Below are 14,229 nucleotides of genomic sequence, written 5' to 3'. Positions count from 1 at the left end.
CTGCTCAGTGTTTCCAATATTGTTCAGGAATTAAACTCTGTTTCCAAGAACTAGGCATGTCGGCAGGATGAACAAGTCTCGAGGTTTAAATGTGCCAGCTCCCAATCTTTGTACTCATAATACCGCTAATACTAGGCTTACAACTGCTGATCTTATGAGGCCCCCTAGTGCTCACAATGCAGATACTTGAGAAATGCGAACACTGACACTTCAGAAAAACCATTAACTACCAAATCAACTGGTAACATATATACAATGGAATATTACTTGGCAATAAGAAAAGATGAGATACTGTCATTTGTGACAATATGGATGGATCTTGAGATTATCATGCTAAGCAAAATAAGTCAAAGAAAAAGTTAACCGTGATTTCAGTTCTATGTGGAATATAAAACTGAAAGCAACAAATGAACAAGACAGACAAAACCTCAGAGACACAGCCAACAGCTTAGTGGTTACCAGAGGGAAAGGCGGCGGGGGAGTGGGAGGCAGAGGTAGAGAAGGGTAAAGGGGGTCAAATATATACGGTGACGGAAGGAGATCTGACTTTGGGTAGTGAACAGACTATGCAGTATATAGATGACATATTATTGAATTATACACTTGGAACAGACATTATTTTATAAACCAATATGACCCAAATAAATTTAATAAACAAACAAACTATGGAATCAATAAGAAGCTATGATTCTAGTACCAATTCCAGTGTGAGGGTGGGGGATTGGGGGGTTCTCACACCACCAAGCAACCCTCCAACACTAGCTGGGCGTCCTATCACTCAACTCAATTCTGATGCTATGTGCCAGAGACAGCATCAGATTCCATACGTTAAGGGTTCAGTCTTACAAGACTCCCTCCCCACCCTCCTACACCTTCAGATGTCAATCGCCAAGTCCAGATAGTCACTTATGCTTCTCGTCAAATGGCTATAAGTCAGAGGTTCCCATGACCTCCTCCTTGGGTTTAATTAATTTTCTAGAGTGGCTCACAAAACTCAGAGAAACATGTTACTTACTAGATTACCAATTTATTATAAAAGGATATAACTTGGGAACAGCCAGATGGAAGAAAGATGCATAGGGCCAGGTGTGGGGAAGGGATGTGGAGCTCCCATGCCCTCTCTGAGAGCAAAACCCTCCCCAAATCTCCACAGCGCTCACCAACCGGAAGCTCTCTGCACCCCGTCCTTTTGAGTTTTTATGGAGGCTTCATTACAAAGGCATGAACAGTTCCGACCCTCTATTCTCAGATGGTTCCCCTAGCAACCAGCCCCCCATCCTTAGGTGCTTTCCAAAAGTCACCTCATTATATAAAGTTGTGGTGAGAAGGGGCTTGTTATGAATAATAAGACACCTGTCTCACCTTCATGGCTCTGAAGCAATTTCAGGAACTCAGGACAAGATATTATGATGAGATATGACAAAAGATGCTCCCATTGCCCTTACTGCTTAGAAAATTCCAAGGGTTTGGGAAGCTGTGATTCAGGAGTCTTGGACAAAGACTGAGTATAGGTGAGAAATATATTGTGAACTGAATGACTAAATATATGTTTCTTATAAATCACAGGACCATAGTAGCCTATTAAAAATAACATCTTTTTAGGGAAATAAATTATACAGATGAAATTTAAAAGATCCTATTTTAATTCATCTTGAATTGCTCTGAGACAACTTTCAGGAGTAAAGGCCTAGAAAAGCCTACGCAATATTTAATAATAAAATTGTTTTTCAAAATTAAGGTCTCTGATGGTATCACTCCATTTCACTTTATTTCTTGATCCAGTTAAGCTACCAATCATATATAACACTCGAAAACCGAAAGCTTTAGATGGCAATACATTATGATTAAGTTTTTTATAAGGAGAGTTTATCACTTGTTGACAAGTCGGCACACATTATTTTCCTCAAAAGTTGATTTACCTTCCATAATCTCACAAAACTTAGGTCTGTATCATTATAACACTTTCATATTTATTATGATAACATTCTTTGATGATATTCTCTTTCTTACTTTCTTACCACTGTGGCTTGAACTGAGGAGACACCTGGTATTTAGCAAGCAGCTGAGAAATGTGTTACAAATGACCACATGGTAATTTAAGTCCCCAAGTCTGCAAATAATATACCTTACTTTTTTAGGTATGTAGGAGAATTCATCCGAGAACCACTACCACCCCTGCAGCCCCATTCCCACCTGCACCCACAATGTTCCTGGCCGGACTAATAGAATTTCTATCCTCTTAATATTAAGAAGAAACCCTTCACCCTCTTCTACTTCTCCCTCCTTCTCTCTTACTTGCTCCTCAAAGTGGGAGAGAATTATCTACTAGGTAAGATTTGGGAAAAGCACTAAGCATGCCTAACGCGTGCCTTTCTCTTTTGGGATCCAGCCTATTGATGGCAGTCTCCCTTCCCCAACACAGTTAGCAGCCTGTTCCTGCAGGGGCGAGGCCTACAAGTTGTCCAGCTGTCTGCCTTTGAGCTGGGGAATAAGTTTAACACGGTAAGAGAACAACATTAAGTCACATTCTCTGATAATAGCCATAAGCTAATATTGCCCTTCCTGACTTTAGTGAGCATCAGTTGCTAAACTGTATAATAATTTAGAGGAGACAAGTATGACCAATTATCATCCCAAGAATACAAATTAGAGCAGATTATCCCTTTAATAACATAACTCTCATTTTCTATGCTGTTTTTCTTTGACTGGGAGAGAAATTGAAGATTACCCTGAATATACATGAATTTCTATCATTCCTTGTACATTTGACAAAAACAACAAAAACCCAAGACCTAGGAAAACAAGGTCTTACATTCGGGGCATTGGTCATTTATTGTCTTCTACCTTACTTCAAATGGAAAATCTTTTCTAAATGAGAAGATCAGTTTTTGAACATATACATTAAGTCTTATTACATATTGTTTTTATGCCATTCAGAAAATAATTAAGGTAGTTTTATATAAATGAAGCCTCCTAGATAGCTCCAAAAGCAGTAGAAAATTCCTGAGTTTGTTAGGTTAAAACCCTTTCTCTAGTTCAAAAACACCTGAGGCTCTTCTTCAAACCGAAGGTACTTTAGATTCAGTCTAAAGTGTATACCATAAATCTGTAGAGAATTGATGAAAATATATGAGGATATGTAAATAAATGCTTCTGGTTTTGCTTATAAACTCCCCCCCCCTTTTTTTCTTCATTTCTGAAGGTTTCTATTTTCTTTTAAGTTTTTAAATTTGGCATCTAAAAAAATGAACCACACCCAACTTTTAGCACTAAACCAATTTTCACAAATCATATTCATTTACATTGATAGTAGTCCCAGAGTATACATGTGTATTAAAACAATTCATCAGTCTATCAATACTCTATCACTATTCTCAGGAATCACATATATAAGATGATTCCAACTTCACACAGCATTCGGGTTAATTTTCATGGGGATTTTTTTTTTCTTTTTGTTAAAGCACACTGGTTTCTGATGGGGGGAAAATCACTAAGTTTCAAGCACCACCATAACCTCATGTTCTGAGACAGCAGCACCACACACATTATCAGAACACTATAGGTTGATTCCTCGGTCGCAACATATTTAGAGGAAAAGGCAGAAGTCACGGAATATGACAGACCTGTGTTTAACCTTCCTATCAGGAGTGGGTAACATACATAATCTGTATGATTCTCAGTTTTCTCATTTGAAATTGGAGATAGATAATAATCTTTATAGAGTTTTAAAATATGAGAGAAAAAATGTATGAGAACCATAACACATAGTAGGTGTACAACAAATGGCAGTTATTGTTCTAATTGGTCTCGACCACAGCTCTCATACTGATGAAGGCCACCACGGATTCATGGCATTGCTATAACAATATTTATTTAAAGATACTCTGAATAACACATTATATTTCATTTCAATTCAACTTACCAAGACAGGCGTACAAACCCTGACTTATCCAAGCTAATATGGCAAGAGTTATAAGGTCACCAAAACTAGCAGCAATGGGTGTAGCAACATTATCGGGATTTATGCCAGTCTTCTTTGAACCAACGATAACTCCAACCATTATTATTCCTAGAAGAAAGAAAATTCATTACTTTTATGCTATGATTTTAAAGACAATGAATCCCCTTGAACACTGAAATATATAGGCTAGACAAACAGCATATCAGTTCCAGTCAAACTGTTTAAATAAGCTGACTAAAGCAAATAAAACATTTTACACTAATGCTGTGACAGAATGCCTTTCAACAAATTCCAAGTGGGGAATCACAGAAGATTTGAGAAGTTCTTTAGAGACCTGAAAACGTACTGTAAAATAACATTAATTTTTCATATTTAGTAATGTGTATGCCATAGATGTAATGTATTAGTGTGTATCAAACCCAAAGATTTTATTTTAACCCTCAAATAAAGCATGAAAATGTCAAAGAAAGGTAAGTGATATTTATATGCATAGCAATAAAAACGGATTTGTTTACATAGTGGTAGTCAGAAATGTTTGCTTTATTTTATTATTCAAGAGTGTTGAAATATTAAAAGGAGGGAAGTAATTAAATTTTGAACACGAGGACAGAACATAAGACGCTGTCTTTGTAAAGGATATTCTTTAAACCCAAAGTCTTTTTTGTTGTTGTTTTGTTTTTTTAATAAGAATTTATTTGAGCCAAACTGATGAAATATGCTGGGGAGCAAGATCTCAAATGCTCCCTAAACCCAAGGTTTCTGTCTAGGCTCCTATAACTAAAAACGGAAGATGAACATGTGGCTGTGTACTTATACTTTTAAATCTTTATTTTCCTGAATCATAAAAATGAGAGAAAAATGATAACATTTATATCCATACCTAATTGTATAGATTTTCTCATGCTGACACAACTCATTAAGGGCATGCAGTGGAGAGACAATTTAATATTAGTTTACTTATGTGCTAATCAAAAATCAATATGAAAACCGAAATATGGCTATTAAAAAACAGGATCTTAGAGCATTTTTAGACTGAAAATGACTCTAAATGATTTTATTCTAGCAAACTCATTCTATAGATAAAAAATCTGATGCCTTGGGAGGGGTTTAAATTCTTGCCTAAGGACATATAGATTGTAAGCAACTCTAGTCCAGTGTTTTTTCTACTATCTTATAAAGCCAAATTATTAAAAGTAGAATTTTTGTCTTGCTTCAAACAATGTCTCCCATATTATATTCTGGAGGCTTTTTCAATCTATGGACTTACCTTTCCCATAATATCATGGAAGCAAAAGCAGAAAAGTTTTTTAAATGTATTATGCAATAATCAATCAAGATGTAATCATACATAATTTTTTTTCAAAATCAGCACATTTACAGATTGATATGGAAAGTTCTATGAAAGGATGCCATCTATATCATTTCGACTGAAAAAATTTATTTTGCCATCATGAACCAATGAAAAGAGCTAGGGGTCAGGGAACAGGTTTTAAACATGATTTTTCTGTGAACAAGCTGATGAAATTGGACAGGTCACCTTCCTTCCCTGAGTCAGTTTTCTCACCTGCAACAGGTGGTTAATAGTATCTGCTCTACATACATTAAGGTGGTTACAAAGGGCAAGTTACCATAAAATTAGAACATACATTATTCAGAGTAAGAAGCATTAAACAAATGTTTTTAAAATCTGAAATTTTATGGTTTTGAAAATTCTAGGCAATACAGCTACTTACTAGACTGAAATTTTTAAAGCAATTTTGTGAAACAAAATTAGAAAAACAGAAGCAAATAGCCTAAATCAAGTGCTAATGCTTTAACATTTTTTTCCATCAGAAATTAATTTTCTAATAGCTTAATTTCGCTCACTTTGACCATTGTTGACTCTGTTCAACCCTAGTCTTTCTGTATACTGTCATATGTTACTTAATGAGGGGAATGCATTCTGAGAAATGCATTGTTAGGTAATTTTGTTGTGTGGACATCATAGGGTGCACTTGTATAAACTTAGATGGTACTTCACCTGGGCTAAATCGTATAGCCTATTGCTCCTAGGCTAGCCTGTACATCATGTTACTATACAAAACAACATGAAATTAAATCTAGCATCAGAGAAAATGATGCAATCAAGACAGTAAATATGAGATGTACGAGGCTGCTGCCCACGTAACGCATCATACTGTTGTACAGCAATTTTTTTATAAGTAGAAAGAGTACACTCTAAAATAATAATAAATAGTATAGCAGATACATAAACTAGCAACATAGTTGTTTATTATCATTACCAAGTATTATGTACTGTAGGTAATTATATTTGCTATAACTTTAACATGACTGGCAATGTAGTATCGCCACAGACATGTGTTGCACTACGACATTACGATGACTATGATGTCACTAGGCAACAGGAATTTTTCGGCCCCATTATATTCTTAGGAACCACCATCGCATGTGGGGTCCCTTGTTGGCCGAAACATCATTATGCAGCATATGACTGTATAGACAAGAAACTACCCCTGATATAATTTAAGTACTAAAAAAAAAAAAATGCTGGAAAATATTTTAGAAATCAAGTCTTAACTAGAATTAAATTCTCTAAATTCTGGGAAAGAACCTAGCCAAAAACGTAGCTTCATTATATGATCACCTGATCTGAGAGTCTTCTATTTTTAACTTTGCTGGTGATACTAGGGTAAAAAGATGGCGAATATAAAAAGAACCAAATCTTTTTGATTCCATAATAATCTAGTTCTCTGTGTAAAGTTCATATTAATAAATAAATATTAAAAATTATATCCCAACTGAAAATTTCTAATGTAGTTACCTTTTTAAAACTTTTGGTTTTCTCAAATTCCACAGCCAACAATATGCTGTGCTAAGCATATGGTTATATTATATTGCCACAGAGCTAGTGAAGAACTTTTTTTTTGAAATCTGAAACTTTAAAAGATTTTAACAGAAGGAACTGCTTTTGGAACTCACAACGTCTGGAATCCTTGTTACTCAACTGACAAGATGAGTTCCAGAAAGGAGTTTCTCATTTTCCTGATCCTGTCTGGGAACTGTACCAGGGTACCTAAGGCCAGGAGACCGCTCAGAGAGCCTGTTCTCCACTAAGGTTTATGTGTAAGAAATATAAATATTGGAAACAAGATATTTTAAAAGTCTGTAGATAACATTTCTGGTTTTTAAAAAAATTATGAACAAGTATCATTTAAATTAAAAAAAGGCATCATCTTAGGAAATAAATCTTTGAAAGTAAAAGGCATTAGCATAGATGCCTGTAGATTTACTTACCCTGCAGAAGAGATGCAATGAAGGCAGTTGCTACGCTGCTGGAGCACAAAAGGATGGAATGATTAAGGTAGTATTTTCCCTCCGGGATCCAGCCCAGTATAATGGCTGCCACAGCTGCTAGAAAACCAACAACGGTTGCTTGAACCTAAAAAAAAAATTTTATAACATCCAACAGAATTATTCATTTTAAAATCGCATTTTAAAATCTGATTATGTAAATGTGCATACAAGAAGTCAGAAGAAAGTATTGCATATGGTAATTGAGCTGCCTTACCTTTTAAAGAAGCTAGTAAATTTAGTTTTAATATTCCCTAAGGCAGTAGGTTCTCCAACTGTCCTTTCTGGTGGCAATAGACATGGAATAGGGTCCAGGAATCTGTTTCTAACAAGTGCCTCAACTGACTTTGATGACGTAATTCACAAATCATCCAATAAAATACCAACCTTAATACTGAAAAGCACCCAACCCACAAAACTGAAGTCTGACGCTAGAGGCAGCATTGGCAAGAGGCTGCATTTTATAATCCAATAATAAGAGTTTGACTTCTGGCTATGCCACTTAGCCTTGTGGCAAATTATTTAAATTCATTCATTCAACAGTATTAATTTAGAATCTATTATGTACCAGGCCCTATGCTTGGTGTTGGGCTACAACCATGGTCAAAATAGATTTATTCTCTGCTCTCAGAGCTCTTGGTTGGTGGGAGAGATAGACATTAAACAATAACTGTACATATAATCACAATTATGATTAAAGCTATAAAAACTTTAGCTCCTAATCTGAAAAATGACAATGGTAATACTGAACTTGAAAGGGTTGTTTTGAGACTTAAATGAATTACACAAATATATAAAGTGTTTCCCACAGTGGTGGCATAAAGCAACACTCAACAAAATAAAAAAACAGCAACTAAAAAAAATTAACACTAATTGTGAACTCTTACAATGGTTTTAGTCAAATGTCGGGACTAAAGGAAACTCTAAAGGAACTATCTAGTTCACTGATTCTTAACTATTCTTGTGTCACGGACTTTGACAATCTGGCAAAAATGTTATAGATTCTTTTCTCTGTGAAAACACAGATGCATTCAACATTTTCAGTGGGATTCCTGGGGGCTCATAGACTCTCTGAAGCCAATCTATGTACTGGAATCCAGGCCTCTGAGTAAAAAAATCCCAAATAGTCTATATCTGTCATATTGTAAATTAATGGAAGAGCCAAGGCTAGTGAGTCCAAGAAGCCTAGATTCTGTCTCCATGATCTTTCATTACAGCTCCCATTGCCGTCACCCACGGATTCAGAGCTGCGATGCAAGCTGTCAGCATCACTATGGCTGTACCAGTTGTTATACTATGTCAGCGTCTCACACTGGTTAGTAAATAATATGTAAACGCAGTAAAATTAATAAATCATGTAAATTCTAACACTGTGATTCCAAGGTTTTTCTTGGAAATAAAACACAGAACCAGGGAGCTCTGGATTTTACAGAACTTTTATTTCTTGGAAATAAAGTACATATTTAGGGAGCCCATAGCAGACATGATGGCATATGGCACACATACACACACATATATATATAGAGAGAGAGAGAGAGGGGAGGAAGGGAGGGAGAAAGAGAGGGAGGGAGGGAATAAGAGAGAGAGAATAGAGAGAGAGAGAGAGGGGAGGGGAGGAAGGGAGGGAGAAAAAGAGGGAGGGAGGGAATAAGTGAGAGAAAGAGAAACAAGCACACAGCTGAGAAGAGGAAGTCCTATTCCATAAACCTGCAAAAGAAATGCCTAATTGTACCCAAGAGAAGAGCAAAGTCTGGGTCAAGGAGTAGCTGAGGAGGTTAATGGGGGCCATAGGCCTAACTAGATGTGAGAGCAGACTACATCCCTCCTGGAGAGGTAATGGTTCTTCAATGAGACTGGGAACTTTGCTTTATTTGACAATTTACACACTGGTCAAGGTGGCCACCTGTACAATTGTGAAGAAATCAGTAACAGGTAATCTGCTTGGGGTCCCATTTAATAGGAGCGCACACACCCCGGCTAATGGCTAATGAAAGCATGTGCCTCCTCTGTCCTTTCTATGCCCCCACCTCTACCCACAGACTGTCTCCAGTCAGAGAAGCCTTTGCCAGCTCATCCCATTCCCCTCCCCTTGCTTCGCAAGCTGTAGCAGATAAAGCCTCAGAAAGAGCACAACACTCCCACCCACCTGACCTTTTCTTCTCCCTTCTGCTTTTGTCCACAGGTAACTGGGTTCTAACCAGTTGCTGCCTCACTGGCTAGCACCATTTGTGTCTGATGGGCCTATGTGGGGTTCCCTGTTTCTTATACATCCTTGGTAGAGTGAGACAGACACAGACACAGACTTCAGGCCAGAGCACCAAAGATCAGTGAGTCCCCAGCCACCTGTGGCTTCCATCCTGACCAACAGTTGCAGGGAGACAGGATGAGAAGGGAAGGGCTGATACTAAGAATGGAAGGAAAAATTAAAAGCTGAGATGGAAATTATTAGAATGATTTGATGAAAACTTTATACTATAACTCAGGTTACATGGTCAGTGTTTAGGATAGTTAAAATATAAAATGGAATATATTTTTAAATTTTAATTTATAGATTAATTTATAGTAGTCCACTGGTTGATATTTATTTTGATTATTACCGCTGCACAGATTCCTACAGTTTCGAGCAAAAAGGGATCATAGACTGCTCTAATGCAATACTGCGACTTAGAAGAGGAAAATGAGGCCTAAAAAGGTTAAGTTAACAAAGGTTATAGAGATAGTTAATGTGAGCGCTGAGATAAGACACCAGATTTTCTCATTTCTAACCCTGGGATCTTAGAAGTAGTTGCACAGATATTTTTTAAAAAGTCTATATTCTAACCCAGGGCCCTTATGGCTGATTAAATTTAACTTTAAATCTTAGCTCTAGAAATCATATCTTTCTATATATTTACCTCTCAGAAACCTAGCCTTTCTCCCAGATAATCAGCAATCCCCGAGGCAGCAAAAGACACTTAGCCTGGACCTGGCTAATGTCACTAGGTCTAGACTTCTGGAAGACTAAAGATATAATCTGGACCTAAGTTATGTTTCAACTCTTGAGCTCTAAGGTGAAATAACCCACTGGCTACCTTCTCATGAGATCAGACAGAGGGATGCAGGAGTAGGCTTCGGAACTGTCCTAAAGATCTGAAAACATGATTATTCTGACCTCATCTTTGACCAATTAACTGCCAGCATGACCTTGAGCCCCTAACCCATGGTGTCTTATGATTTTGCCCTATCTAATCTATAACTTACACACCCTCAAGGATTCAGGTCTTTAGAGTAGAAGCTCTCTAAGCTCTCTGCAAATTGGCCAATTCAATATTTTCTTTCTATATTGCAAAAACAACAAGAACAACAACAAAAGTGCCTATATTCCAAAAATTTCTTTATTTCTTTGAATTACTTTTATGCAAACATGTTCTCAACATTATGTCCTAGTTGGCCTAACATTAAAATAAGTATTTCCAAACTTCGCACTTGCTAGAGTTACTAAGGGGATGCAGTCTTGTCTTGGTGGGAGAGGAACAGATATTCATTCACCTGAGATTAGAAAGAACTATAGATAATCTATATGTAATCCACGGTTTAGTGTATATGTAATTGATGACTTAATGTGTTCATTTGTTAACACTAATAATATCGACAAATTAAGGAAAACTCAGCTTAAACAAATCTCTGACCATAATACATAAAAAAAGGGCGAAGTTTAGAGGATTTACATAAAAAAACAAAGTAGAAAAAGCACACCTAAGAAATGAAGTTCTAAATATTTATTTATACAGATATTAACTCAAATTTTGGCTCTATTACATACTTACGATAGAAAATATTTTGCATATGTATTCCATATTTTGTGTATTATATATTTCTTTATATTTAGAAGAACACCATCAGTTTCTAGAGAAATAAAACTTTCAGAAATCATGGATATCCATTTTGGGTCCCTGAAACAACTAAATGATAGACTTCATAGCACTAAAATTTATTCCATTCTTACAAGGAACCCAAGATCTATAAACAAATCTGTGAATCACTTACCTGTTTTAAAGCCAAGTTGCCAATTATTAGGTTCCACTTTTCAATGGGTGAGTCCATCTTCCCAATATTTACCTGTTAAGGTGAATATTTTCATGTATCACTGAACAATTTATATGCTCTCTATTCTGTTTAAACAGCATGTGAAGTCTTAAAGCCAAAGATAATTCTTTACTAAATCTGATGAGCTCACATTGCATTTTAAATACAATTCTGAATTCCTTAGCAGTCTTGCATCTCACATTCTGCTGGCCTGAGATGTTTAATTTTTTTTTTTTTTGCTTCATTACTAACTCATAAGAATTAGTAAGTGGGCTAGTTAGTACTATCCGCCTTATCCCAATGTTATTTTACAACTAACACCATCAAGTGTCATCCTAACATTCCAAATTTTATATACTTAGCCCAATATAAATACATAATTTTGAGCTGCTAGTATTTCATTCTATGTAAGAAAACTTACATAATTTGAAGAATTACTGACCAAAAAAAAAAAATAAACCCCTGATATAAATAAGTCATTCATATATACATAATTTATATTTGACTCATGACTAAAACTGTTAGCAATAAAAAACTCATTCAGTTCACATATCAATTTTGATCATGTATCTCACTATTAAAGTTTCTACATCTTTCTGCTAAATGAAAAATACTCTCCAAAAAATATTATTCACATATTCAATTGCTCTATAAGCTAAATTGTACTTCTTAATTGTACCACTTAGGATTCAAAATAATGTATATCCAAATCTGACAAGTTTTTCTAATGCAGTATTTTGGAAAATAGTGAGCAATTATTATTAAAAATACTATACTGAGCTGGGTTTCAATTACTCATCATCTGCTTGGTCATGGAAGATAGGTGAATGGGTAAAGTGAGAGATATATAAGAATTATTATTTTTTAAATTAAACTTAATTTGGGGTGACACTGGTTAATAAAATTATATAGGTTTTAAGTATACAATTCAATAATACATCATCTGTATATTGCATAGTATGTTTACCATCCAAAGTCAAATCTCCTTCCATCATCATATATTTGCCCCCTTTACCCTTGCCTACCACCCACCACTGCTTCTTTCCCTCTGGTAACCACTAAACTGTTGACTGCGTCTATGAGGTTTTGTCTGTCTTGTTCATTTGTTGCTTTCAGTTTTATATTCCACATATGAGTGAAATCATATGGTTCTCAGCTTTTTCTGTCTGACTTATTTCCCTAAGCATAATTATCTTGCAATCCATCCATGCTGTTGCAAATGGCAGTATTTCAAATCTTTTCTCATGGCCAAGTAATATTCTATTTTGAGTAGCATTAACCACAGACAAACTAGAGTTTAGCTCACTGGCTTTAGACCATTAGGCTAAGTTCTACATCAATATTTTCTATATCACTCTAGAAAATAGATCCTATTTCTTAATCTCATTCTGGATTGCAGTCTCAAAGTATACAAATATTAAGCATACAAATGCAAATATTAAGATTTGTCAGTGCTTTAGAATAATTATTCATGCTGTCTTTACTTGTATACTTCTTTCCTAAGCCTGAAAAATCTGTTGTGTTTGTAGCTCTAGCATCTTGAGTCTTTGCTCAAACAAGTAATAAGGTGCAAGCAATGTTTAAAGAGTGAACCTATCTCAGGTTTAGTGCTCAAGAAATAGGTATGAGATACTGGAAACTGCAAGACATTCTTGAAAGAAACTGAAGAAAACACAAAGAAATGGAAAGATATTCCATGTTCATGGACTGGAAGAATTATCACTGTTAAAATGTCCATATTACCTAAAGCAATCTATAGACTTAATACAATCTTATCAAAATACTTAAACAAAATTAGTTTTTAAAAGCAAATAAAGATAATTTCATGTATCGGTAATTACTTTAAAAAATAATAAACATTTATATTCTCACTATCTGGCTTTGTCAAATATTAAAATTTGACCATATTTAGCATATCAACACACACATATATGTATATGTTTAAGATCATTATATTATCTCACTGGTATCTGAAGCTCTATTTATATTTCTTCAATTTTTTTTCCTCTTGGTTCTTCATATTGGATATTTCTACCAATCTATCTTCAAGTTCACAAATTCTTTCTTCTGCTATCACCAATGTGATACATTTGATTCTTTTTTACAGTTTCCATTGCTCTTTTAAGATTCCCCATCTGTTCACTCATTAAGATATATGTTTGTTAAATTCTTTGAATATTTTTTTCCTTAAGTTCTTTGAACATATTTATACTACTTGTTTTGAAAGATTTCACTAAATCCAACATCTGGGCCCATTTTGAGTCACTTTCCAATGACTAAACATGAGTCACACTTTTCCTGAAATCACACTTTTGTGTTTCTTTTCCACATTTAGTAATTTGAGGTTGAAAACTTGAAAATATTATAATGTGTATAATGACTGGATAATGTTATGTTCTTCTGAGGATTACTGGATTTCCCTTGTAATGGGCAGTTAATTTGTGTAGACTCAAATTACAGACTCTTGTTTGTCTCGCAGTGTGCAGCAGCTTATATTTCTGCTTGGTTCTTTTAGCTACCAACTATTGGTTTTTAGACTAGCCCTTTGGGGATTTCTTTTGCATCTGTGTTATTTAGTGGCCAGCCAAAGATTTGGGCAGAATTTATACTCAAATTCTGGGACTCATCTTCTCTGCAATTCTCTTGCAGCTGGGATTTCCCCATAAATTTCCACCTGCTCTATGAGCTCCAAATTCTGTTTATCTGATAATTCAAACCAATAAAAAACTTCAACTTTCTGCCACTATAGTTATGCGTAAGTCACAGAAGGCACTTAATCGAAAAAACAAAAACTCCCTAACCTCTGTCACCTCAAGCTAGTAAGACTGTAGGTTTTCTGCCACATGACACCC

At 35.4% G+C, this 14,229-nt stretch overlaps 1 protein-coding gene across 1 annotated transcript in view; it reads right to left on the bottom strand.

The window, feature by feature from the left end:
* The window catches only part of SLC41A2 (solute carrier family 41 member 2), an 87,463-nt gene that overhangs the window by 46,009 nt on the left and 27,225 nt on the right, over nt 1-14,229 (bottom strand). Inside the window, exons 3-5 of the mRNA XM_006914524.3 lie at nt 11,339-11,410; nt 7,256-7,400; nt 3,923-4,069 (exon numbers count right to left, since the gene is read on the bottom strand). Of these exons, the coding sequence (XP_006914586.1) occupies nt 3,923-4,069; nt 7,256-7,400; nt 11,339-11,410 (364 nt within the window). The remainder of the gene's footprint in view (nt 1-3,922; nt 4,070-7,255; nt 7,401-11,338; nt 11,411-14,229) is intronic.

This window comes from Pteropus alecto, unplaced genomic scaffold (assembly GCF_000325575.1).
Source record: "Pteropus alecto unplaced genomic scaffold, ASM32557v1 scaffold94, whole genome shotgun sequence".
Lineage (NCBI taxonomy): Eukaryota > Metazoa > Chordata > Mammalia > Chiroptera > Pteropodidae > Pteropus > Pteropus alecto.
The sequence above is the reverse complement of the archived record's forward strand: the minus strand, read 5'-3'. Positions and strand labels throughout refer to the sequence as shown.